The sequence below is a fragment of the Haplochromis burtoni genome, unplaced genomic scaffold, assembly GCF_018398535.1.
Source record: "Haplochromis burtoni strain Fernald_Lab_line unplaced genomic scaffold, NCSU_Asbu1 Contig_130, whole genome shotgun sequence".
Taxonomy (NCBI): domain Eukaryota; kingdom Metazoa; phylum Chordata; class Actinopteri; order Cichliformes; family Cichlidae; genus Haplochromis; species Haplochromis burtoni.
The window spans coordinates 53661-79667 of record NW_024582491.1 but is presented as its reverse complement, the minus strand read 5'-3'; the positions used below and the strand labels follow the sequence as shown (position 1 = coordinate 79667).

Here is a 26007-nt window from a genome sequence, read left to right as displayed (position 1 = left end):
TACAAGGGAAGCACACATAAAATTTCAAATTTTAAGACAGAATCATAAAACCCCTCAAATCTTTTTTTATGATTATGGTAAAACAATTTCAATTTACAATGATCAGAATTTAAAACAGCAAAACTTTTTGCCAAAAGCCTACTTATATCTTAATGTGCTGCACTCAAATTAAAAGTACACTGTTTCAGTGTTAAAGAGTAGTCATTTTGCAAAACAACATCATTACATATGAGCCGTTTGCGATTTGTGTGACAAACCTCCAGGGAGGTAAGACTCGCTGGCAGTGTCATCGCCATCATCTCCATCTTCATCATCCCGGCTCAGCAGGTTATTTACGGCGAGGTTGACATCTAGGTTGGTTCTCTGGAGCTCCCTAATGATCACACTCCTGGATTTCCCTTGAAGAACTACCTGGGCCTGGGGAATGTACAAGGACACAAAAGTAAAAAACATTTCTCATGAATATCACTGTTAATTACTGTAAAGACAGGATTAAAAGAGGCTACAAAAACATTCTTAAGAGGAAGGGTCTGTGTAAAGGCTGAGCGTGCTGTACCTGAGTAATGAGTTCTTCGGGGATGACAGAAGCAGGTATGACAGGCTGAGGCTGGCTACTCAGAAGTCCTGAGCCTCGGTCTCTTCCTGTACGGATGACCCTGGTCTGTCGACGGGAGTCGCGAGCTGCTGTTGACGACCTACCCGATGTGCCTCCGCCTCCTCCGCCTCCTCCTCCACTGCTTCCACCTCCTGCTCCACCTCCTCCTGCTCCTCCTCCACTTCCACCTCCACCACTGCCTCCATTTACACCAGAGCTCCAGCGACTCCTGTTACATACAGTTTAAAGCCACAATCAGACACAACTGCAAAAACGCACCATCTGACTACAAAGGAATTTGGTCTTTGTGACAGCAGAGACGGGCTAGTCCACACTGAGATGGAATCAGCAAGACTTAAAAAAAAAAAAAAACCCCACAAAATTCTGATTAAACTGGTGCCCCTTTTCCTCATTTAATTAGGCTAAGTGAAAGAAAAAAATTTCATTGTAGAATAATAGCATATACACAGATTAATTTCCTCCAAGAGGAAGTAATAGATTTTTTTATTTGGGATGTTCGAACCATTTTTCCTAGGCATTGAATTGTATTAAGGTCTTACAACAACAATATTTTGTAGTAGCAAGTGGTTCTCCAGTGGTCACCAATATGAAAAGCAGTAAGAAAACCACAAGGATAAAAAAGCTGATGCTTTTTGATGCGTCCGCTGGGGATACATTTATTTACATTTTACAACACCCTAAAAAGTTCTCACCAGAATGTGTGGCAGTGAAAAAAAAGCAAGGAAAACACCACTAACTCACTGCTGAGCCACTGTTAAGCTCTATACACTGAGCTTTCACAGGACCATTCGACTGTCAGCCCTGCCAGAACTTACCCAAGGGTGTTGCCTGCCAGTCTGCCCAGTGTGTCAGAACCAGACAGGAACCAGGGTGGATCACTGGTCCTGCCTGGCCTGGAGCTCCTTCCTGTCCCTGAACCACTGCTCAACTTTGAACTGGAAACAAAAGATGGGAGATCAGTTACAAACCTACAGATGTCCCAAAAGGACGAAAAAACAAACAAACCAAAAAAATCCTCTCGCTTATATATATATATAATTTTTTTTTTTTTAACCTTTATAACCTGGGTTAACAAAGTAAATTTACCCCAGGTATTAGTTAATTTACACCCCTTGGTTCAGGATTCATTTTATTATTAAACTATGAAACAGGAGGGGGTATTTTGGAGACTAGCATGGCAACACCCTTGGGAATCAGAATTGGCTGCAACTCATTCCTCCATCAAGACTTTCCATTTTTAAAAGTTCTTGGGTTTTGGGGCTGCGAGTGCTTTCTCCTAATAATTGAATAATGTATGAGTCTAAACAAAAGTAGTTTGCTGCAATATTCCTAAGTGATGTGTTATACATTTGTATAATTTGTCTTTTGAATGAAAGAAAAAAAACCCTTTTAACGAAACATAATCAGGTATTACTACACTGTTACAGAAGGAAATGCAATACAGAAAAGGAAAGTCAAATGATTCAGATATAATAAAAGCAAACAACAAATTCAATCCACCAGTCAACAAACTGACACAATCCATTACAATTCAAAACCACACAAATGTGTTTGTTGAGTATGCTGACAAACTTCCCAAAGACAACTTGTCAAGGCTCTTTTCGTCGGGCTTCCCAACAACCCACAATAGTGCTAAATGAATAGCTAAGACATGTCCTGTTGTTCTGCAAGTCTGTGGCAGGGAACGAAACATATGCTCTACAGCAAAATCTGGAGCAGAGGGCTCCTTAGTCTCTTACTGCCCAACTCGCATGCATATTGAACAGCTAGTATATGAAATCACTGTTGGATGTTGTTCTGCTGGCAGGACATCAACAACTATCAATGAGACACTCACCAAAATACATGTTCATAGCCAACGAGAAACAAAGCAGCTAGTGAAAAGGTATTTTTATAGAAACATACAAAAAAAAAAAAAAAAAAAGGAGTTGTGGCAAATGGCACACACTTGCTCAGCCAAAAAGGGAACTGGCTTTCAGAACCTTACAAAACAATTTTAGGGCTGCTATGTTTTTAGTCTATCGGTGTCAAGAAAAAAAAAAAAAAAAAAAAAAAGCTTTTTCTTTTTATATTCGAGGTACAAAAAAAAATTCCTAAGACAGAGCTATACTGAGAAGATTTGATTTGAATTAAACTAAAACAAGAGCATCTGATATTCAAACAGTAGTTTAGGTAAGATAATGTATAGAAATACATGTTTACAGCTATAGATTTAAGACTTTGGAGCTAATCTTTGTTGAAACAGACAATACCACAGTAATATGCTAGAAATGAAACCATGTCCAAATGTGTTATACTCGCCAAAAAGGGCATAAGTATTGACTAGAATTCACATTACAGCAACCAAGATCCATGAGCCTGAGCATATTCGCTGCATCTTGAATGAGACGTCTCCACAAGCAATCTGTTTTCCAATTCAGTGCCAAAGCTAAAAGCTAAAAAGGTTTCCTGGGATAGATCCCATCATAAACAAGTCTCTCACCCATCGCTGCCATCCGGCTTGTTGAGCTCCAGGCGATCCGGCTGGACAGCAAAGCTGATTCTGCATACACGTCCATCCTGAAAGAGTCGCAACAGTGACTTTTAATGTATTACATTAATCAAAAAGGGAAAACAAATACATTTACATTAATTTATTACATTAGGAAATGAAAACAAAACTGAGTAAAATACAGTATTTTCTTTAAACTATTTTTCTAAGATAGTTAATTAGCATGTTAACTACACCATACCAACTCATTTATAATCTATAATTCAACATCATCATAATGTGGCATCAGCTTGACATGAATAAACACACTCAACACTTCAGCTAAGCATCTTTCACCCACTTGCAATATACAAACTGAGGTCAACTAACTAATGATTCTTCACTGGAGTGTTCAAACTGAGCTGCACCAACTGCAGAATTATGACGAATATTAACAACATATTTTAAAAAAAAACCTAGTCCATATCTACATCTATTGAAGCATATTATCTCATGTTGTACAGCAAAGTCAGAGGGCATCTGATAACTGTGACCTGGCAGCAGATCAGCAGCTGTTTGATTTGATGACTTATAGCATTACCTCAAGGAGAAATCCGGCATGATTTGGACCGACAACACACTGTTTTAGGGTGGCCTGCTCCAGCAGACTAAGGTGTGGATGACTGCATTAAAGGAAAAAGAAAAAAGTGACCCAACACAGGACAGCAAGCAAAATAATGTTTGCAATAAGTGATCACACTGAATAAAACCACCTAAAAATACAACGCAGATACACACTCACCTGTTATAACTATACTTGTTGAGCTTCTCTGAGACTTCACGGAGTCTGAGAAAAAAACAAAAAACAAAAACAAACTACATTAACATATCACCCAGACCAATTTAAGACCTCAATACAGGTTCCTGTGTGAGAGTCAAAAAAGCATACTGAGAGAAATGCTGTAACATGAGTTACTGTTTATATATGTTGATTTTTGTTTAACTGTAGCTAAAAGGCTCTTTGTTAGGCTCCAAAGTTTCCTCTAAGAAGGACGATCCATAGGAAGATATCAGTCAGAGGCACAAGCCAGAGTTGTAGTATGCATTTGAAATACCTTGCAGCAAGTTCCCAGACATGGTTTAAGTCTAGTCCCAGGCTAAAAGAAAATTCAATAACCTTCATTAAAAAAATAAGTTTATGGTCTGGGACTAAGCTTAATTCACGCCTGGAAAACTGGGCCTCAGTCAGTTTTTAATGTACAATATAGTTCAAAGGTTATGAATCCACAACCCACCATTACTGGCAATGTGGAAAAAATTACACTTCATTGATTTTCACTGGTTCATGCCTTTTATCAAATAGACACAAAGCAGTTTAAAGAAAATATAAAATAAATTATAACAGCTCTTTCAAGCTTTGCTTTGAGTTGCCCCCAAGTGTAAAGTAAACTATTTTTGGTCCCTTTTCCACTTGACAATCCTGACAAATGTGCTGTAAGATTGCCTATATTGACATTTAAGATGAGTCATGACCACCATCCAGCTGTCTGCAGGCAACTGAATCTTCTATCTGCAATTCTAGTAAGAACAATGTGAGGATGGTATGAAAATATCACATGCTTAGCCCTACATGGTGTCAACGAGAAACTGAAATGGTCCAAATAGAAAACAGATACTGATTTTTTTCCCCCCCCAGAACCACCTGACAATAAAAAATAAAATAAAAATCTTCCACTGACACAATGAAAAGCAGTTGTCTGTCTTGCCAGTCCAAAATAATCGTTTTAATTGGTTAAAAAAAAAAAAAAAATTCAAGGATTGCTGTAAACTTTCTGAAATAGGCAGCCTAACTCTGTGCTTCTGCAGTCCACTAAAAATCAGCACAGAAAAAGAAAGAAAGAAATTAGACATCAACTTCCATACTTAATTTAGACTATCAGTCTCTTTTATGAAGAAGTGTCCCATGTCATGAAACCCATTTGCACCTCACACACTCAAGGAAATGCAGTTATCCAATCATGCTTCAGCACACACGAGGTCTGGATTGCACAGTTTCCTGAACTCTTAAGTGCAAAAGATCACTGGTGATGTGATGAGTGACCTAACTCAAAATGCAAACTCCAAGATGTGAGAAAAACAAAAAGCATCACAATGTACATGTTACTGTCAAGGCCAAACATACAAAATCACATAAATCTCACTACTTAGACATACAAAAAAAAGAATTGTATACTAAAATAGATGCACAGCCTATGCAGAATGTCAGAAAATGCCAGTAAATATGCAATCTAATTCCGCCCTTTAGAAAGCAATCAAATGTAAGGTAGAATATAAACAGGAAATATTTTTAAATTACATCCAATGCCTCTAAACCACTGGGACATAACAACAGAACAGGCAGAATTCTCATCAGACACAGAACATCATGCATGCATCATGCACAGAAGCTCATGCCTCACTCCTAACACTGCAAAAAAGTAAGAGAAAATGACTCACAAAGCATCCAGGTCAGCCATTCACTACCCTTCCCATCAAACAAATGGTAGTACCCTAGCACAGACAAGTCTATTCCCTTCAATGAGCCATTTAAAACTGTTTCACCGCAGCAGAAAAAACCCCCACATAAAATATCCATCTCACTACAGGGGAATGCCATTTCACTGTCCTAAATGAATGTGTGCAAGCAAACCTCAGGTCAAACAAAGAAATCTGACCAGATATTCATGCTAGGCAAGATGGACTAAGCCTTTTTATGTCAGATAGAAGCACTTCTCTGCTTTGACAACTGCAAGTTCATGGAGAAGAGAGAGGGAGAAGAGAGAGAGAGAGAGAGAGAGAGAGAGAGAGAGAGAGAGAGAGAGAGAGGGGGGCATAGCACCACATGGTGACAGCAGCATGCAATGACATGCATGCCTGGGGATCGAAAAAGCCTGACCTCTTTTAAGGAAGGAATAGTCCATACAATCAAGATGTTTCAGCGGTGCCTCTGACCATCAAGAGCAAACTGCGCTTTCCTGTCAATCAGCCCAAAGCTGATCCCCGCAGATTTGGACCGTACATCAACCAACAGAGGATGTTTAAATCCTCCCGTGCCCATAACCAGTATTTAATCTCAAGGTCATTCTAAAAACACTTTGACTTCTTGACCTCTTTGTCTTTAAGTAGAGCAGCTCATTAATCAGTTAAGTCTCAATGGGTGTTATAAATAGTTTTATCATAAATCGCATGTTCTGCCAAAAAAAGGGTCGTAAACAATCTCCTGGACACCCTCGCTAAACCCACCGATAAGCGACCGCTTCAGTCCAGAACTAAAAATCCATAAAGTCAGAGTGATGCATAACAGCACTTTGTTCCAAGCAACAATGTAGTATGTGGCCAAATACACTGTGCAGTGCCACATTGTATTAAGGCAACAGTGAAAAGACTTAAAATGTCGCGTGTGAGCACTCAGGGCAATTTAGAATCCAGCACAGACCGTAAACTTTAAAAGCCTTGGTTTGCCACCTTATTAAAGTCAATAACAAGATTAATTTGAATGCGATGGTGCTAACAGTACTTCGCTGCATATTTTAGATATTTATCTCAGTGCGCAATGCTAAAAGCAGACAAGCGGTGACAAAATTTCAAATGATGTTAGTAATTAAATCTTAATGAAGCGTGAAGAAAAAGAAGAGCCTTCCACAAACGCCCTGAAATGCAAATATTTGGCTTTCTTAAGAGCGTGGTAGCGAATTAACTAGGTTGCTAGCACTAGCAGCTAGCTATCGGTAAGCTGACGTTAGCCGCTGCATAGATCACGGTAAATCAACAAGACGCTCGCAAAGCAAACAATGACACTTGTCAAAGAGCGTATATGGTAACAGTAAAAAATTGAAAATCTTTTTCGTGTACAAAGCTGTGTTTTACAACCTTTAATACCCTCTCTTTACCCCATCCCCCAACCGCGGAACTTTGACTAAGAGCCAATCCATCCAGAGAACCAAGGAAACCGACAGCTAGCGTTAGCTATTCGACTGAAAGCCAGTTAACAGGTTAGCATGTTAGCAAATGACTCTGTTTAGGTAGCAGCAAGCTAACAAGGATCCCTCAAAATGCCGGGCCTCGTTTTACCCCCCGAGTGGGGGGGTCATTTAAATAATTTAAACCCGAACATATTCACATGACAATGTCAACATCGAGCACAAATATTACCTCAAATACTAAGCAATGCTGCCCGCACATAAATATTGATTTCAAGTCTTCTTTTTCTACGGGCCGCAACAAAATACCTGTCATTGAGCTGATCCTCGGTCCCGGGCAACGGGTGAACCACGAAGTGTATAGATGTCATTGGGCTAATCCAAAATCACACCGAGACGTGTGGAAATGGGTACTCTTTCGATTACTGTATATATGAGGATTCATAGGAATCTTTTAAGGGCGAAAAAGCTCGAGTTAGATCCCAGCCTCCTCACCCACATGCCGCCATCTTAACTCTAACCAGCTTCTTCTGTGTGTGTTGATTAGTGCACATGCACTCGCTCCGCTGGTTGGACCTCTAGCACAAACAGGAAATAAAAAAATTGGATGGGGCTGGCCTCGAGAAGAAAGACATCTGTAACAAAAAGCCAAGCGTTGCACTTCCACACTCCGAAGGCTTTGTTCTAATCCAGTGCACCTATTGCATCTTAGTATGTTTTGTCTGTTAGGCAGTCGAGGTGTTCATATGTTCACTAAAGCACTATGAAGGTCAAAGAAAGGGTTAAATTTTGCGAGGTTACCTCTTTAAAAGCTGGAACAATAGAATAGAAAAAGATGAGACAATTGGTTTTAAAATAGAATATCAACGAAAAAGAAGCAGCACAAATTTGTGCCTTTTGTGCAGTTACAAGCGGTATAGTTTTTTCTATTAAAATTGCGTCATTATAATCTAGCTTTATTGTCTGCTTCCAAGTCAAAATGTTTAATCATAGATAAAATATTCTTTCTAAAGCCATTCAGTTAAAAAAGGTATGTACAATGCATAACACGGTAACTAATCAGTGGTAAGAAATGTATTAATGTCAGCCTAAAATGCTAACACGACGAACTGGACTGCTGTTGTTATAATAATGTTTCACAGCTAGCACTATTAGCTTTAGCGTTTAAGCTACCCAACTTGAATTCTTTGCTACCGTCCACTGTACTGTGGCTATTTTCTCCCTGTGAACACGTGTGGTTACGCAGGCCTCTGTGCGTGTCTGTAACTAGTAACTGCATTGAATTCTTTGCTTGTATGTTGTTTGCGATTTGCTTTTGCTCGCCTCTTTGTAAAACAATATTTATGAATAATAAAATATTAATGAAGAAGTATACTTTGCCCCTACTTGCAAAATTTCATCCTTGAGTTAAATCAAATGAAAGGATGATGAAAAAACAACAAAATAATAATAATACTAATAATAATAATATCAGATGTCATTCTGCTAGACAGATAAACTGTATTATATAGAGTGATAGCACGAGGTGTGAAAGATTTCCCGTTTCTGTAATAGGTGTGTATCTGAATCAGCTCCTTGAAGCCCCTCTGCTTCCTGTCTAGTTAAGTGCTGCAGTCGAGGATTACCTAAGACTGATAATAGTTTGTTCAGTGATCTCCTCACCACCACAGTTTCAAAAGAGCCAGCCTCTCTAATCATTTTATTCAGTCTGCATTTTATTCAGTGGTGATGCTACCATGCCACCTCTGATGCTACTCCTTCAGCCGGCCACACCAAAGTACACTGCACTTGCCAGTACAGACTGATATCTCGAACAATTTGCTGTGGACACTGAAAGAAAACAGAGCCTCATCATCCCCTTTTGTATATGGCCTCTTTATTGGTCTTCCAATTCAGTCTGTTGTTTATGTGGATCCCCAGATACTTGCACCCTGGCACCACACCAACGTCTTGTCCCAGGATTGGGTTGTGTGGCTGTCCTTTTCCTTCTAAACTCCATCACCATCTCTCGGAAGCAGATGATTCCTCCCAGACCACTCCACAAAACCGTCCACTACTGCTCTGTACTCCCAATACATCCAACCACCTTACAGTTGTCAGAGTAATTTTGCAGACTGCTGATGTTTCTGAAAAATGTTTAAAATTGTGATTTGTCCTGTTAATTTAGCGTCAGCTGGTAAACCAAATATTATTTGTTGCAGATAAAGTAAGAGCAACATCAAAATCTGAAAATAAAATTATAATTTTTTATATAAGTAATTATTTATTACTCAAAAGTACTTGCAATATGGCGACATGGGGATTGTTGTTGGGTTATTTGGGGCCTCTTAAAAAGATTACGCATTTTGATTTATAATAGCAAAGTATAAATCTGTTATGACTAAAGTAAAATTATGACTAAATTAAAAATAAGAATAATTATTATATTGAGATGCAAAACTACATTTTAAGACCTTCATAAATTCTGCTCAGGGATAAAAACAAAATCAGATTATACTCTCAATCCATTTGGAAATAGGTATATTTAATCCTGTGTTTGGTTTTTCATTTTTTTGCTATATAACACCTAAATATCCAAAATAACAACAGAAACAAAAAAAACCCCAACCAACACTTACTATAAATCCATTATTTTGGCATATAATGAACATTATTTGTAATAAAAGATCAGATGTACTTTATTCATCCCTAATTCTGGGCAAGATTATAAAACAAGACAGCTCCTAAATTAAAAAAAGAAAGAACTCAATTAAAAATAAAGATGAAGAGCTCATTAACTGACAAATGTAAGTAAATAAGTTAATATGTATTTATTTAAGTAGTATCTAAGTAAAATTAATAAGAATACCCATCTCACTACAGGGAAATGTCTGTTATATAATAAAGTAAAAGTAAATATACATTAAAAATGTATTCATTAATAGCAATAATGTTGATAAAAAATGCAACTGAAATATATAAAATCAAATGTTTATTTATTTTTTTAAATATCTAATAATTAAGAAAAAATATGCTTGGTATAAACTGAATGTACACCAATCAAGTAAATGTCATTGTACTATTAACATTTGTACATTGCTCTTATGTAACAAAATCACTTGTAAGATTTACATTATATCAAATTAAAGTCAGCATTTTGGGCATATTTTATTTTTGAGTGTATAAAGCAGGAACTCCACTTTTCTTCTCCTCATGCCACAATACTCGTATCTGTCCTTGTGGCAGCAGAGATGAAACAGATGTTAAAAAAAGTGAAACAAAAAATCATGACCCTCAGATCATTGCTGCTATTCTTACACTGGTTTATATTTCAAACTGAACCGCCTAAAACCTGAGCTCTATAAATGGAAGACCACTGGGAGTCTGTGCACAGCTGATCTCCCTCCCATAGAAAACTGTGTTAGTGCGGTATTCCCAGTCTATTTAAGCCCTGTTGAGTTAAGGAAATAATTTTCTGTTGTTTGAAAGAAAGAAAAAGTAGAAGACTCTAATTTAAGCACAAGGTTACCATTATAACATTGTCAAAAGGAAACTCTAGTTTAAGCAGAGCTTAAAACTTGACCCATGCATGTCCTGGATGTGAGCAAAGGAGCTATAGTCAAGAGATGGCCATTTGGGAGAGGAGGGGTGAATGAGCCTCTGTTCAGTGCATGGTGCAAATGATAAGATTAGAATTTTCCAATTTCCTGAAATACAGATTTTGTGTTTCCTGTCCCCTCCCAAAAAATTGCATTGTTAAAAGACAAATAAATAAATGAAAACAGCCTATGCAAAACAATGATTTCCTACTCATATTTTGGTTAAACACGTACAATCCCCCGAAAGCTGCAGTTTATCTCACCAGTAGGTGGCATGGTTTACCTTTGATAATAATGTGAGACAGTTGTAGTGATGACAGCTGTCCTTCCTGCGCTGCTCTTCTGATTATTTGTCAACACAAAAATGCTGCAGAGTTTTTTCAGGATATTTATGCATTCTGATAAGCTCATGGAGAGTCGCCCTTCAAAGCTGGAACTGAAAATAAGAGTTTGCACTTCTGCCCCAAGTCAGGTTCCTCTTTTATCTGCAAAGTACAGCACAAGTTTCCACTCAGCTCTAGCAAAGAGAAATGCAACCATCTGACTCAAAATTACCCACATGGATGTTACTGCATATGTAAGTGAGCAAATTTTCACTAGATTATTCGATCATACATTGTTCTTCAAGTTTGTATGCACCACATCAACCAACCAGATGAGAGAAGAGCGTAACTTTTATCTGTGTTTACTGAATTCAACACAGAGGTTATTTAAACCAAGGCCATTGCTCCAAAAAAACACCCTGTACCTTTTTTTAAGGGAGTAGACAAACAAACCAGAGCTATTTTTAGGTAGGATGGTACTGGGTTATTAAATGACCCCTGGAGTTCTTAAATATGGGTACAAAGAGTCAGGGCCAGAAAACTGCATTATCATCAGAGAAAGGTTAGCAGGTTTGAGGATTTAGAAAGTGTGCACATTTTAGGCTGCAAATTTAACTCAATGAATAAAGTTTTATTACACACAGAGACACCAGAGACAAGATATCCTACTCAGTATAATCAGAGGTTTTCTAGTTGTTACACCTTAAAACTAGACTGTTTTCATCAGTGAACCCAGACAAGCTGCTGTCAGTCAGCCCACAATCACTTCAGCCCATGTTTTACTGACTGGGGTAACATGATCAATAGCTGAAGAGTATGAGTTTAAAATAACTTCTCTTAGTGCTGGCAGAAGCATATCTTTGCAGGACTAGGGAAGGACAGAATGTAGCTCTACCTCTTAACGTGCACTTGCCTGCACAAACCAAAAAAAACTATATAAAAAGAGAGAAAGAGCATTCAGCCAGTCCTGAAATGTAATCTATGAGGAAAATCCCACACCAGCACAGATAAGATGGTGCTTTATTTGGGGCACAGTCTTCAAACTATTTTAAGCAGTTTTCACCTGATTTGACCGGCGACTATTAAAGTACTTTATAATGGTTCCGAATAACTGCCCATTAAAGATTTCAAGAAGGGTGCTGAGCAGTGAAGGACTTTGCACAAATTGTGTGCACAACCTACAGCAAATCATAGATTTCTGCACAGCTTACAAGGCAATATATTGTATATGGCTGGTGAATAAAGAGATGTAGTGAGTAGTCTCTTTCTGGACATAGCAACACATCCATTTCTGAAACAGCTAAAGAGAACCCCAAGTCCTTGGTAATCTAGTCGAAGTGGAAATCACCCCTGCTAACAAGCTCCAGTTATCCATTTGTTACTTGCCATCTAGGGGTCAGGTCATAATATGAATGAAGCACTGGTCGTAACACATTGCACAACTGTATACACATGTTGTGAGGCTCTGCTCTAAAGAGCTATTCTATGATTGGTCAAATGCCACAGGATCCTCTTTTATGCCATAACCTCTCACTTAAGATGAGCTGTTTTGCAAACCAAGGATGAGGTGGAATTAAACTGCATGCTCATGCAGCAGCTGCTTGTCAATCACAAAGTACACCCACCTTAGAGAGTACCACATTTATCATACATTTCTAATATAATGCAATAAACTCAACATGCAAACATGATTCATGTAGATTTATGAGCTGCGGATTGGCCAGTTGCAATGCACTAATCCAATCAGTAATCCAACACAAGTTGGATTACTGATCAGAAAATACTTAATTCATATTTTTTTATTAGTTCTGAGACACTGAATGTAAGTTTCAGGGAGCTTGATAAAGTTACAAATGAAATCTTTATGCATTGCATGGTTACACTTTTATTCTGTTCCAGCAAATATGCTTTTGAGGAACATCCCAACAATGCCAGACACAGTCAAATGGGCTGTGTGTCTGTGTGTGTATTTCCCCATTGTGTGTCTACAACCAGCCTTTTGTCCCGGTTCTCTGTGCTGTGCAGGAAGGTCTAGACAGCTGACACTTACCTAATCCAGAGGGGTGGCTGAACCCATCTCCTGTTGGCTGACCTCTTTCCACAAAAGACAAGGGTCTGCTAATTTAAACACCAGTCACATTAATATATATCTATATTGGGGGAGATTTTGAGAAGAAATAAAAAACTCAATTACTCAAGAGATGTAGCCTATTCACATCATTCACTGGTAGTATTTAGTATCTTTAAATATGTGAAATGTATTGTTGTTGCTTTAAGCACCAAATTATCTGAACCTTCTTCCTGTCAGGTGAAATGATTAAAACACAGCTGCCTTGCAACAAAGTGGGGGACGAGATTTACACACAAAACATTGGCACTAACAAAATGTAGTCTGGTTGCAACTCTGAATGAGATTAATGGTAATGAATAATAGTAGAAATTATTTGGTGCTATTTCACTTTTGAAAAGTAAAGGAGGATTAGTTAATTGCAGTGAAGGGGTGGGGGTATTATACAAAAAGGGGGTGGGGGGGTCTGAAGCACTTGTTCACATAATTTCCACTAATGGATGAATTAAGAAGATATATTAGGAAATATTTCCACCACAGGTCCCCCCCCTTTATCCATGGCCCTGCCTCTCTACTTTAATTAAATAGTAGCTTCATTTAGATAGATTTATCTGAAGATTGTTAAATAGTAACAAGTGCTATATTAATTACCTACCTGTTGCTATCTCATAATGAGCATCTTTTCTCACTGTCTTCACTCCAAGTGTCATAGTGATGATTAGCCAAGACAGATGGTGAGCGTCTGCTCGTCAGGGCAAAGTTACTCATTAAAAACGCCAGTTATTTGCAAGGTGGGTGTGTGGGTTGGGGGGTGGGGGTTTTCTCACACTCCCTTGCTGTTGTGTACCACGCAGTCTCCACGGTGCCTTCAGCCCCTGATCACGCACGGTGCCCCCGCACCATTGGTCTACCCTAAAACACACCTTTGCGTCCCATTGGGCGCGGCTTCGGGCCACGCCCATCTGTTCCCCCACCGCATTTGAAACGATGAATGGAAACGAGGCTGTGGAGGAAATTAGGAAACATACTTGCCTGGTCTTAAGTTGTTCGCACGAGACTTGTGGACGCGCGTCTAGGGATTAAACCTGTTTCCTGAACACTTGACGCACTCATACATATATGTAAGTACATATTAGCTTCGTCATATTTACGGTTTAGCATAGTGTTTTCTTTTCTTCTTACGTGTTTAATGTTCGTGTAGAAACACGTTGATAAAGTGGTTGTCAGCAGCTAATTAGTCAGACAGTCTGGTGGGCTTCATCAATAGTTATTGAGGAGTATGATTATGGGTGCAGCTTGTGTGTGGTGATCCGGGTCTGGGCAGGGAGGAGTTCTTACAGTAGGTGTTGTGTGTCTGTTTTGTAACCACCACACATGCTGCTTTTGTCCCCCAGCAAAGTAGGTGAAAGGGCAACCGCGCTGATGAGCAGCAGCTGATCATGCTTATCTCTCATGCTGTTTGGCAAAATCTTTAAGGCCCTGAGATAATGGTCATAGTGTAAATTTGATCGTAGGTGATGTATTCATTTATTTTTAGTGAAGGCTATCATTGTTGGATTACGTTGCGTGAAATGTTATGAATTTAAATTACAGTTAATTTGGTCTTTGCCAGAGTTGCACTATGAAGTCTGAGGAGCATCACTGTAACATCTCAGACGTCCAGGGTGAATCCCAGCCAACTGACATGGGTGCAGGTGATATGGAAGCTGTGCGGGCTCTGATGTCCATGACTAAGCACTGGAAGTCACGAAACTTCAGGGTGAGGCACTACAGACCTCTGTCTCCCTCCTCAGACTCCTCAGAGGACGACCAGGTCACCACCAGTTCTGCTGTGCTGCAGGACTCTCTGTTTGTAAGGGATCCTTGTTTAGGAATGAAATGGTTTCTATGTAACTGCGTGATTCTAGTAAATGTAGATGTATTGGGACAGAAGAGAAACTTTATTACTGACTTTGATAATGTGACTTTTCTTCTCAGTGCATGACACCACCATGCAGCCCGCCCCACTTTGTGACGGCCTGTCCAGGTCCAGCTCTGAAGCCTCACCGACCTACAGAAGCGACGTCTCTGCACAAACACGCTGCTCAGCAGAGCTTCCAGTGCACCAGTGTGATCCGTCACACTGCAGATGGCCTCCACTGCTCCTCCAACCTTAATCGTTCCTCAAAGGAGGAAGAGGTCGTTCGGGTTCACATGCTGGACTCTAAAACTGATGTGAACTGTAAAGATGAGCCGAATAGCAGAGACTCTGAGGAGACTGTTACAACACAAGCTTACACTGAGACGTCCCCAAATGTTGTTCAGTCCAGAGAGAACCCAGGAAGCCTTTTAGGCTTAGATGAAAATAAAAATACGCCTCAGTCTGTCCCAGCTGGAGATGCTCTGGTCTCGCCTGTGCCTGTCTACTGCCACATTGTTCCTGTCTCTTCTTTGGCCACCGTTGTGCAGAACGCTGTCACAAACTCGCACAGTCAGCAGCAACACCTACTGCCAGCAATCACCATGGTGCACACGCCGCTGCAGCACAAACAAGAAGGACAAACGGCTTCTTCTGCTCAGGTCTTCCTTGTAGGGGGTCAGGTGGCAAAGGGTCCCGTCATGCTCCTTGTCCCTCAGCCGCCTGTTCCTCCTGTCTACATTCAACCAGCACCGGTGACCAATGGTGGACCAAAGTTCGCTGCCATTGCCCCGGCGCCTCATCGCACCTTATCGGAGCAAAGATGTGTCCCACAGCAGCCAGAGGTGGCCCGCGCACGCAATCACGTTTGTCCCCGTGAGAACTGCAACAAGACTTACTTCAAGAGCTCTCATCTCAAGGCCCACATGAGGACACACACAGGTAAGAGATAAATGAATTAAATGTTAATATAACGCATATATATTTGAATGCTATGGCAGTTTTTAAGCAAATGGCACAAGTGTGATCTTCTAGTCATGATAGCAAATGTTTTACCCGTTGGAGTATGTTCAGAAAAGTCCTTATTCCTGCCTCCACTATCCAACAGGTGAGAAACCTTATAAATGCAAGTGGGAGGGTTGTGAGAGGCGTTTCGCTCGCTCCGATGAGCTGTCCCGGCATCGCCGAACCCACACAGGAGAAAAAAAGTTTGCCTGCCCAATGTGCCTCAGCCGCTTCATGCGTAGTGACCACCTTGCCAAGCACGCCCGAAGACACCTGGCAGCGATGAGGGGACGCTGCTGAACTCCCTGCATGCAGTATCGTCTTCAGCAACAATAACAAACCCCACTGTGAAACCAAATGACATGCGCTACGCTGTTGAGACTGACTCACACAAGACTGTAGATGTTTTTTACGTCACCTTATGAAAGGGCTATTGTGCAACACTGTTAAACTTTGCTATACTGCTGTTCTGTAATCATTCTAATTGAATATAAACGAGGTAATCAAAGTGTTTACATTTAACTACTGCATTAGCATAACCTGAGTAGTTACGTATTTAAATGTTACTAAGTTTACTTTTTTGTCAGTGATATTTGACCAAAAAATGTTACATGTTGTTCTTTTGTGCCATGACAATCAGTTTAAAATATTTTTGCACTTTTTCTTGCACAAAACACAGAATTTCTTAATAAACCTAAACATATTTGTCTAGATTTTTTTTATTTTATTTATTTTTTATTTTTTTAATTTAATTTTTTTAATTTTTTTTTTTTTTTTTAAAGAGTTGTAATTTAAAATCTTTTCTGTGGTTCCCACATGCTTCTGATACCTGAAAATGTATCCCCCTTCAGCTCATCACATGATAACTGTATAAAATTATCAGGCTGTGAAACTGGGGTACCAATTCTATCTATGCATACAGCTGGAGGAAGTTACAATTTACAACATTTGTGCATTTCTGATAAGACACACACACACTGGGATTTACAGTCCACTCAGTGGGGTGTTTATTACTCTTCATTTAGACAAGCACAGCTACACGTTAAAAGCAGGCAAATGCCTGATAATTTATCATGCCTTAAGACAGATTTATGACAGTTTCACATATATGATACACACAATGCAAGTATACTTGGTGTCAGGAAATACTGCTATATTCTATCAACACAGATGTTGGAAGAATATTTCAAACTATATGAGTAGAAATAGAACTTGCAGTAGTCTTTTAAATCATTTTTTGTAAAGAAACAATGTCATTTTCAGTGTAAGTCGATTCATTATCCACCAGCACTTCCTGTGTTCCATCTGCAGCACATGCTGTCTAATAAAACCTGCTTGGCTGTCAGGTAGCAGAGCACTCACCTGCCAGTCTTGGAAGCAAGACGCTCAGCACTTTGGAAAAGCACGCAAATACCACCTTATTTAAGGACACTCACCTTTTAGCTTTCAAATAATTTTCAGAAACTGACGCCACGGTGACGCCAAACATTTTGTATGTACAGCAAAGATATGCTGCAAGCTCTCAATTTAATATGAAGATGCCACTTTTTAAATGTAATAATGGATTCTAGCCTTTGTGCACACACAAAAAAAAACCTACACAACAAATTAAAATACAAAATACAAATCTTTTGGCAAAACTTTCTATATAATCTCAGAAGTGTTTCTTTTTATAAATACACTGCTTCAATCAGGGATACACATAATATACAAGACTGACAACAGCAAAGGAGATATGAATAATAATATCTGTCAAATATAATCATTTAAAAGTATTATATGTCTACTGTAGGGGTGTAAACTGTAGTTCAAGAGGAGTCCCCAAACTGTCTTTTCTGGACTCATCCATTTTGTTGCATACTAATTAACACCTACTTAGGGTTTCCAGGGCTGACCACACAGAAGTGCAGTGCACTGGGGTCTGTGAGATGAATATGGTCTGGTCCAGGCAATTTCAAGCACTACTGGGAGAGTTGACCCCAGGGGAATGTGAACCAAAGGAAGCTAGCAGCAGAAACAAGTGAGAAAAGTGAAAAGACTTCTGGTCGCAGTCAGATGTTTCCTAAGCTGGGACCGACAGTGCAGCCTCTGTTTGGCAGGAATTGAGGAAGTACGGGACCAGGGAGAAGTTCTTAAGCGTAGCCTCGTTGGTAACACCAGTGTCCTGCATCTCAAACCTGGTGAATGAAAATAAACAGGAATCAAGGACCATAACCTCCACATTCTTGCACAGAAAAGATTTTCTCCATCACTGCCAAACTTACCAGTCTCTAGAGGAGATGACGTAGTACACAGGGGGTGGTGGTGAGTCAGTGGAGGAGCACAGTGGTTGACCCAGACTGTAGGAGCCAGCATGTGTGAACATGAGCCAATCTCCAATGTTGAGCTCAGGTAAAAGACAGTGCTCCAGTACCTGGTCCAGATCATCTCCAGAGGGACCCCACAAGCTGCTGCTGAACACCGGTACATCCAGGGAAGTGTTCTGCTAATAAGGCAATAAAGGTGATTATTTTAGTCATTTTACAGTGTGTATATGTGTGGCCAGTAGCTGATTAAGATGTTGTTCCTAATTTAATAATATAGTCCATATACACATTGAGAAGTATAGAGAAAGTATTGTGTGTTGTGGTTACACATTCAACTGGCCCTTTGTTAGGTAAAGGTCCTTTGTTGGCTGGCTGGATGGATGCGTCCGTCTCGCTATCCATCCATCCAACAGAGGACCTTTGTGGTGGAACAGATTTGCATTATGAATTTGCAGCCAACAGATCTACAGAAACTGCTTGCTGCGATCTTGTCAGTGTGGCCCAAAAAGTCTTGCAGAAGTTTCAAGCACCTTGTTAAATCTATGCAACAGTTTTGTAGATAAAAGTAGTCCAACCTGGTACTGCCAAAGTGTACCTATTAAAGTGTCTAGTAAATGTATACTGATCCATTGAGAATCTTTGAGACTCACCTTGTGAACAGATGGGGCAGATATCAGTCTTTCAGAGAGTTTGCTGGCAAACGATCCATACACTCCTTCGTTCATAGTGTACTGGAACGCTGGCTCTTCATTGGGAGACAGATCTGTTCAGAAGAGGGCAGAAAAGTTTCTGAATTTCATTTTACTGTTTGATTCATAGCTGCACTGCTAATTCCCAGTATAATAATACATTTCATGCTGTACAACACTGGTTTCTGCATGAAAATGCATTGTGTACTGCTCGAGTTACTGCTGGAATGCAGTTTTTACAGAGTATGTCCTTAACAATCATTACCGTTCCTAAGTGAGTATCTTGCCACTAACCATGATCCTGGTCCTGGGGATCACGTGCCACCACCTCCTTGGAGATGACATTGACAGCCAGTGTGAAAGCAGAGGACACGAAGAAGTTACCAGGCTCAGCAATGATGGAAACTCCTGAAGATGGAGGGAAGTATAGGTCCACCATAGACATGACTGCACTGTTAATCTGCAAAAGAGATGACAGAAGCCGTTACAATTAACATTAAGATATTCCTTCCTTTTTCCCCCACATGCCTCTGAAAAGTAGTTTAAATCCAGCTTCACAGTGAGCAGCTAAAGCATGAATCTATATTCGAATATTCTCAACATTTAAGACAGACACTTTTATCTTACTGTTCAGCTAGTGCTTACTACAGCTACAATGTACAAAGCTTGTCTTTAACAGTATATGATAGAAATGCACTGACCAGTTCCAGTTGGGCCTCAGAGCCACTGAATCCGCCTCCAATGTCCAAGATTTTCATGCTGAAGCCAATTTCCTCCTGAAGCAGACAGAAATTTGTTAATAACTTGGGTCTATACAAAGTACCTTGTGTTTATGGAGCATCCAAAACATAAAATTGTATTCAACAGAAATGCAAATAACAGTCATAGAGCTGACTGCAAATAAAATGCATCATTTAACACCACATACCCCCATATCAAAGACACAACGGGCATCGGAGATGGCATGAACATACACCTGGTCATCGTCACAGGAGTTGGAAATGTGAGACCTGAGGAGTAGAAGAGGTAGTCGGTGATCAAATTGGCAACTTAACGTTTAAATTTCATTTGCAGACAAACTGACTAAATAATTTGTTCAGGAGAACTGTGCCATCCTTGCAGTGGTCTAGGTACAAAACCTGGATTTGCATTTCTCTTCATGTCCTTCCTGTAGTCCTTACCTGACCCCAGCTACCTGCACACCCAGCTCCTTAGCACTCTCCAGCAGATGTCTGCAGTCCTTGAGTGAGCAGCCAAATGTCATGCTCATGTCATCGTCCGGGTTTGACGCTTCCGTTGACACCTGTAGCAGCAGCCTAAATTATCACAGAGGAAATAGATAACTTGGTTACTGTTTTGGGGAAACAATCGATCCAGATTAATCTATGATATAAAACCAGAGCAGTAAACTACACAGAACCAAACAGTTTTGCAGGTAGATTTCTTATCAGAATGACGGTCGATAGTGTAACCAACAGATAATTACTATGGACTGATAACATGGTCAGTTGTTTAACATATTCACTGGCACTTGGACTGATGCTTATCAAAAACTTACTTGGCATTGGGGTGGCAGCGAGAAATCTTGCGCAGCTCTGCTTCATTATCACACACCAGGAGGTCAATGCCATTTTTAGCAGCATATTTAATCTGGGAAACTTGTTTGCAAACACCACTGTAGATGATATCTTCAGAGGGAATACCATGGCTCTGCACCAATTCCAGTTCAGACTGAATTACAAAGATACACAGACAAAGCAATATTCCATTAAAGGGAACCTATTATGCTTTTTTGTCATCTTTTGCTTATATTACACTTAGTTTGAAAATTTCAGTGTATGTACAAAGAACTGTGAGCTAGAAGGTCAGTCTCTAAGCAGTTTTTTTCTACTCTTCATAGGATATCCTTTAAATGATCATCTCAGGATCATTGCTCTGGCTGTAAGCATAGAAATCTAATCCACCTGCTGTCCCAACCTTCCATTTGTAAGGAGTAGGGAGCCAATCCTTTGTCAATCCATTGCCAGACGGCGGCTTAACAGTGGGGCCGCACCAAAGCCAAATATAAGATAAATAAGGATTATTTTCAACTTTGAATCAGCCAAAGCTGCTCTAGAAGAAAGAAAATAGAATTTGAAATAAGTGTAATAGATCTCCTGTATCTATCTTGCAATGCCCATCAGGCAGATGCATTAGAGACAAATATTTATTAAATAATGTTTACAAGGTGGGCAGTGACATGTGGTGACCACTTGGTGGTGCTTTTAAAAATATTTAAAGGTCTTGGAAAGACACACATTGAATAGCCTTGGGGTGAATTCGTACCAGGGCCTCAGCCTTATGAAACACGGGTCAGCTTGATGATCAACACTAGTGCTAAATGTGCTTTTATATTTAGCAGGGAAAAGCCCTAATGACAAAAACACACACTTTCAAAGAGTACCTTGTTGGTGCATATGAACCCAGTGCCAAGGGCAGCAAGGACTTCAATCACAGCTGGGCTGCTATTGCACCTGACAGCATAGTATGGTCTGATCTGGGACATGTGGGTCCGCCAGCGAACATGCTGCCTTATTATGACTCCCAGATCTGCTACAAAGAATGCATTTTTCTCAGACTGGAGAAGAGGGAAACAAACAGGTTTGGAAGAGTCAGAAAACACATTAAGATTGTATATCCATTAATCTACAATGCAAGCATAAACAAAAGTGTGCCTGTATGTCAATTAACAACCTTTAGTTAACAATGCATTATAATACAATTGTTGGTTTTGAGACAATATTAAAACATTAAGAAATAGTACATGTTATTAAAGATGAAGCCCATACCAGTGTTTGCTCATAAATGTGATTGTCAATAACATCACAGAGGGCCATGCCTCCTTCCAGCAGGTCAACAGAATACTGCGGTTCATCAGCGATTCCTTTCATCCTCTCAACCGTTTTCTTCAAATCCAACAGGCATAAAGAATGTGGCTAGTGCGAAGTGGTCTTGCTCGCTCCCTCTCGAGCCCCTGGGGTCCTAGACTTATGCAACAAACTGTACAAGGAAAAGAGAAAAGCCAACATAAAGCACCAAGTTCAGCACCAAAAATCACTTTTGGATAAAGCATATTCCATGATGTTCTCTGCTGCTGAAACCTAAACGCCTCTTTTGAAATCCTGAACTGAAGTCATTTTCAACTCAACGGGCATCCAATCAGAGCAGAGAACAGGTTCTGCGTTATGGGATAGCTTTGTGGAAGAGGCCTATTCTTCCTAAAAGCCGCTGTGAAAACACATAGTCTGGGGCACAGGGTTCATTTACTTTATCATCAATTACCCCTTACAATCGCCATTAATCCCTGAGCCGGTGACCCGAAAATGTTCCGTTTGATGGCATTAACAAAGGTACAATACTGGCGGCATCTGTGCCACAACTTTACTTTCAGTACTGTTGCACAGTACTTCAGCCAGTCATGATAGTTTGGACCAGACCAGATGTAGAAAGGTTACATGGGGAGACTAGCAATATGCCAACAATGACTGCTGTGGTGTACAATAAAAAATAAATACATTTAAAAAATGTAAATAAAATCACTGCTCAAACACTGGTTAAAAGCACAATGGAACAAGGCTGAACACTAATATCTCTTTGAAAATAAACCAGGACCTTATGTAACTTAGAAAATGCTTAACTGGGTCACTTGTTCTATCTTCACAAAACATACAATATACAATGCAACCCAGCTATAATCTCAAGGAAAATACATGCATATTAGTTGGGTTATAGCTCAGATTATTTCTCTCTGTTCCTGAAAACAAATCTAACAGCAAAGCCAGTGCAGATAAAAGCAGTCCTGAACAGTGTCCTGTTATTTTAATACAAGTGCTGAAAATAGATCTGAAACAGTAGATCTAAAATAACTGAGTGATCTGGGACATGCTGAATGTTTACTCCTTTTGTCAGGACATGACAGTTACCGTAGAACTGCAATAATTCTTCACCATGCAAACACAAATACTGTACCACACATTCAACGTTTTTGCTATTAGATTTTTCTCAGCCCTCCAATTAAAGTGGATACATAAATTCCCCAGCTAGTTTACTCACATGGATGAGTCCTGGGATGAACTCCTCCACTATCAGCTAGGATCCCAAGGTGGCTCGGCGTTGAAGTCAAATGGCTCTCGGTATAGAGCTGCCCCTAGATCCTCTGGGTAGTTGTTGTACACCTGCAAAGGGGCAGATGAGGACGTGAGGCACAGCAGATTCAGTCAATGATCAGTCAATTGTTTCCCCTGCTAACACATGTTCCAGTGGTACTCCAAAGTACAATCAAATCTGTAAATCTGTAGAGGAAACTGGGTTTTTTCCTGGCTCCAAATGGATCTTTGGGTTATGACTACACACATTAGCAATAATAATCCAGAATAGAAAGGCATTCCCGGATTTCCATATTTTTCGCCATTTGACAAAGACGAATTGTAAACTCGAGTTAACGAATACCCGCATAAAGCACTGATACAGAAAACAGTATTTACATGCTGTACTTAATATGTGTTTTTTAATGTGTGAATTGTTAGTCTGAGTTATTCTGAACCAACCACCGGAACTGATGCAATGATGGCCAGATTAGCAGGTTTGAATACATTAATTAGCTACAACAACACTCTTGCCCCGTGTTATTTATCATGCTACCCCTTATAACCACGTTTAACTACAACTTAACATTCATTACCAATTACTTCAGAGTCAAATTCCTTGTTACTGTAACAGCTTGCTTTCAATTCATGGAGCACATTAGCATTAGTGTCCGCGGTAGTTACACAGTAATATACGATGTATTCCTTACGCAGTAATATACGATGTATTCCTAGTACCAACATGTTTTATTAAAAACAAAGTTTTTTTTTAAGAATGCTACTGACAACAACGTTATAGCTAGTGTGTTTTATTTAGTATTTAGCTAGACAAGGACACGTTACTCAGTGCATTTAGCTAATAACATGCTAACACTCATAGGAAGCTAACAGCGCGGTTAGCTAACGTTACTTACGTCCGCTGAAAACCCAAAAGAGGGGACAGAACGCTTTTTCTTTTTAGGCGGAATTTTTAAAGAGTGGTGGGGAGACTAGAAGAGAAAACGATATTTGCCATGGAGTAGTTCAAGTTATTGTCGTTCGACGTTTTCTCGATGGCACCTATAGCGGACCATTTGTTACAACCGAGCAGACGACAGCAGCGGAGGGCGAACGGCAAGACCGACCCACAGACAGAAGCGTCATATTAATGCTGACACATCCGGTTTAAAATGTCAAAATAAAACCCACATTAACCGACATATTCGTTTTGAGTAACGGAGAAACCGTCAGAGTGAAATTAAGCAAGAATTACAGCTTTTATTAACATTTTCCGGTTTGGCTCAACTGAAGTATGGTGAACTTGACAAACACTTGCTCGGAGCTGTCAAACCCTCACGCAACGCGATATTAGAGCTCGCATAGGAAGATGTGGAGCATTTATTAACATAATTTAAAAAATCATTACTGACCTGCAACAGCCACAATAATAACAGTTAAAAAAAAGATTATTTTTTTCTATGCTGCAATATTTTGTGCACACAATTTACCTCATAAGACTTTGTTGTTACACTATCTCTTACCGTACATCACTAAATCTCCATTTGCACTATTTGCCTATTTGCACTACTCTGCCTGGTTTACACCCAATGTCATTTACCCATTATATTGTATATTGTATAGCTTTCTTGTTATATGTAAAATTGTATTGTATTTATTTATTTAAATTTTTACTTTTTAATTATTTTACCTGCATTTTTTAATCACTCTTATATTTAAATGTCCATTTGCTTTTTTATCTAGGGATTGAGAGTAACGTAGTTTCTATTCTCTGTATGTCCTGTACATGTGGCAGAATTGACAATAAAGTTGACTTGACTTGACAATTTGAAGACATTCTAACCAACTGTAAAAACAAAAACAAAATAATAAACCCCACAACTTTGTTGATCTTAGACTATATTTATAACAGAATAGCTATAAAACCTATGCTCTGTGGTAAATAGGTAATTTCCCAAAAATTACCTGTGTTATGTCTTCACTGGATCCCCCATGGTTCAGTGATAAGGACAAAATATTGTCCAACAAAGGTGGCACAGTCCTGCTTATTTTCTCTAGTCTCAGTCAGCACTCGCAGACATAAGCCCTAGACGCAATGGCTAGATGGAAACATGCATTTTGTCCTAAAGTTCAAGCTCAGACTATACTTTCCCTTCCTTTTGCCTTTGTTGTTGTGAAGTTGTGAAGTTGTGCCTGACTCTGAAAACGCTTGGCATGAGGCAGTTTTTACCCCCTCCAGGAGATAAATTTGCATGTCTCCCTCCTCAGAGCTGAAGGGGGAGGGTGCAAAGAAAAGCTCGGCAACTGTTAGCTGAAGGGGAAATCTTTTTTCTGGGGCTGTTTGGACTCTGTGCTTACATTAAACATAGGAGAAAATACCCCTTTATAATTAAAATATAAAGTGTTTTACTGCACAGTATCAGCATTTCAAGGCTTTGGGATTATGTTTGCCATTTCTAAAATAATACAAATAGGTTATAAAAATACAATTTATTTTCAACTATGTTCAGAAAAAATAAAAACAAGTATAGGAAAATAATTTTCAAATGCAATCCACTAATGTCTGTCTTCTACTGTATCTCTTCAGTCTGTGACCCTCATAGTTTAATTTTCACTTCATTTTTACAGAGTGACATACAGACACAAGTTCTCCATACCTGCTGTGAAGTTTAGGATCCAGGAATTTGTGACCTAGGACTACTGTTCTTGTATGAAAACCCTGTTTACCAATTACAAAGCATTATCCCTTAAATCCCCAGCACCCTGACTGACCCACATCATATTTTTCTTATTTCACAGCAGTTCATGATGTCTTGTTGTTGTTGGGATTTTTTTCTTCCACATATCTATAAAATTCCTCAGAGTGTTAGATGAGAGTTGAGTGCTCCTCGGGGGAAAAATAAACAATAGCAGTGCCTGTTTCACTAATAAACCTATTTCGTGGAGTCCATTGTAAAGGCTGCGGAGGCGATGTA

At 39.6% G+C, this 26007-nt stretch overlaps 3 protein-coding genes across 14 annotated transcripts in view; 1 reads left to right on the top strand and 2 right to left on the bottom strand.

The window, feature by feature from the left end:
• The window catches only part of ubr5 (ubiquitin protein ligase E3 component n-recognin 5), a 31461-nt gene extending 23700 nt beyond the window's left edge, over positions 1-7761 (bottom strand). For 5 of the 9 annotated variants that reach the window (XM_005930142.3, XM_005930146.3, XM_005930148.3 and 2 more), the window contains exons 1-7: positions 7355-7760; positions 3889-3933; positions 3688-3769; positions 3099-3175; positions 1432-1551; positions 557-824; positions 258-417 (exon numbers count right to left, since the gene is read on the bottom strand). In XM_005930142.3, the coding sequence (XP_005930204.1) occupies positions 258-417; positions 557-824; positions 1432-1551; positions 3099-3175; positions 3688-3769; positions 3889-3933; positions 7355-7416 (814 nt within the window). In that variant the 5' untranslated portion in view covers positions 7417-7760. Of the gene's footprint in view, positions 1-257; positions 418-556; positions 825-1431; positions 1552-3098; positions 3176-3687; positions 3770-3888; positions 3934-7354 lie in introns of all 9 variants that reach the window. The other 4 variants (XM_005930147.3, XM_014336106.2, XM_005930149.3 and 1 more) reach the window with 2 other exon arrangements.
• Positions 7762-14005: 6244 nt separating this feature from the next.
• LOC102291965 (Krueppel-like factor 10) lies at positions 14006-16429 on the top strand. Of its 2 annotated transcripts, none has more exons than XM_014336104.2 (4): positions 14006-14135; positions 14627-14773; positions 14992-15853; positions 16020-16429. In XM_014336104.2, the coding sequence occupies exons 2-4, from the start codon at positions 14636-14638 to the stop codon at positions 16214-16216; spliced, it is 1197 nt and encodes a 398-aa protein (XP_014191590.1). In that variant the 5' UTR covers positions 14006-14135; positions 14627-14635; the 3' UTR covers positions 16217-16429. The 2 variants fall into 2 exon arrangements, with proteins under 2 accessions (XP_014191590.1, XP_005930199.1); XM_005930137.3 differs by having other exon boundaries at positions 14627-14866.
• A 470-nt stretch (positions 16430-16899) lies between these two features.
• Positions 16900-25216, bottom strand: LOC102292482 (antizyme inhibitor 1). Of its 3 annotated transcripts, none has more exons than XM_005930140.3 (12): positions 24998-25216; positions 23004-23125; positions 21740-21950; positions 21355-21528; positions 20470-20642; positions 20093-20227; positions 19840-19921; positions 19613-19687; positions 19206-19371; positions 18873-18985; positions 18181-18401; positions 16900-18093 (listed from the first exon to the last, which is right to left on the bottom strand). In XM_005930140.3, the coding sequence occupies exons 3-12, from the start codon at positions 21839-21841 to the stop codon at positions 17979-17981; spliced, it is 1356 nt and encodes a 451-aa protein (XP_005930202.1). In that variant the 5' UTR covers positions 21842-21950; positions 23004-23125; positions 24998-25216; the 3' UTR covers positions 16900-17978. The 3 variants fall into 3 exon arrangements, with proteins under 3 accessions (XP_005930202.1, XP_005930201.1, XP_005930203.1); XM_005930139.3 differs by lacking the exon at positions 24998-25216 and adding an exon at positions 23950-24175; XM_005930141.2 differs by lacking the exon at positions 24998-25216 and adding an exon at positions 23950-24175 and having other exon boundaries at positions 18181-18398.
• Positions 25217-26007: the final 791 nt, after the last annotated feature.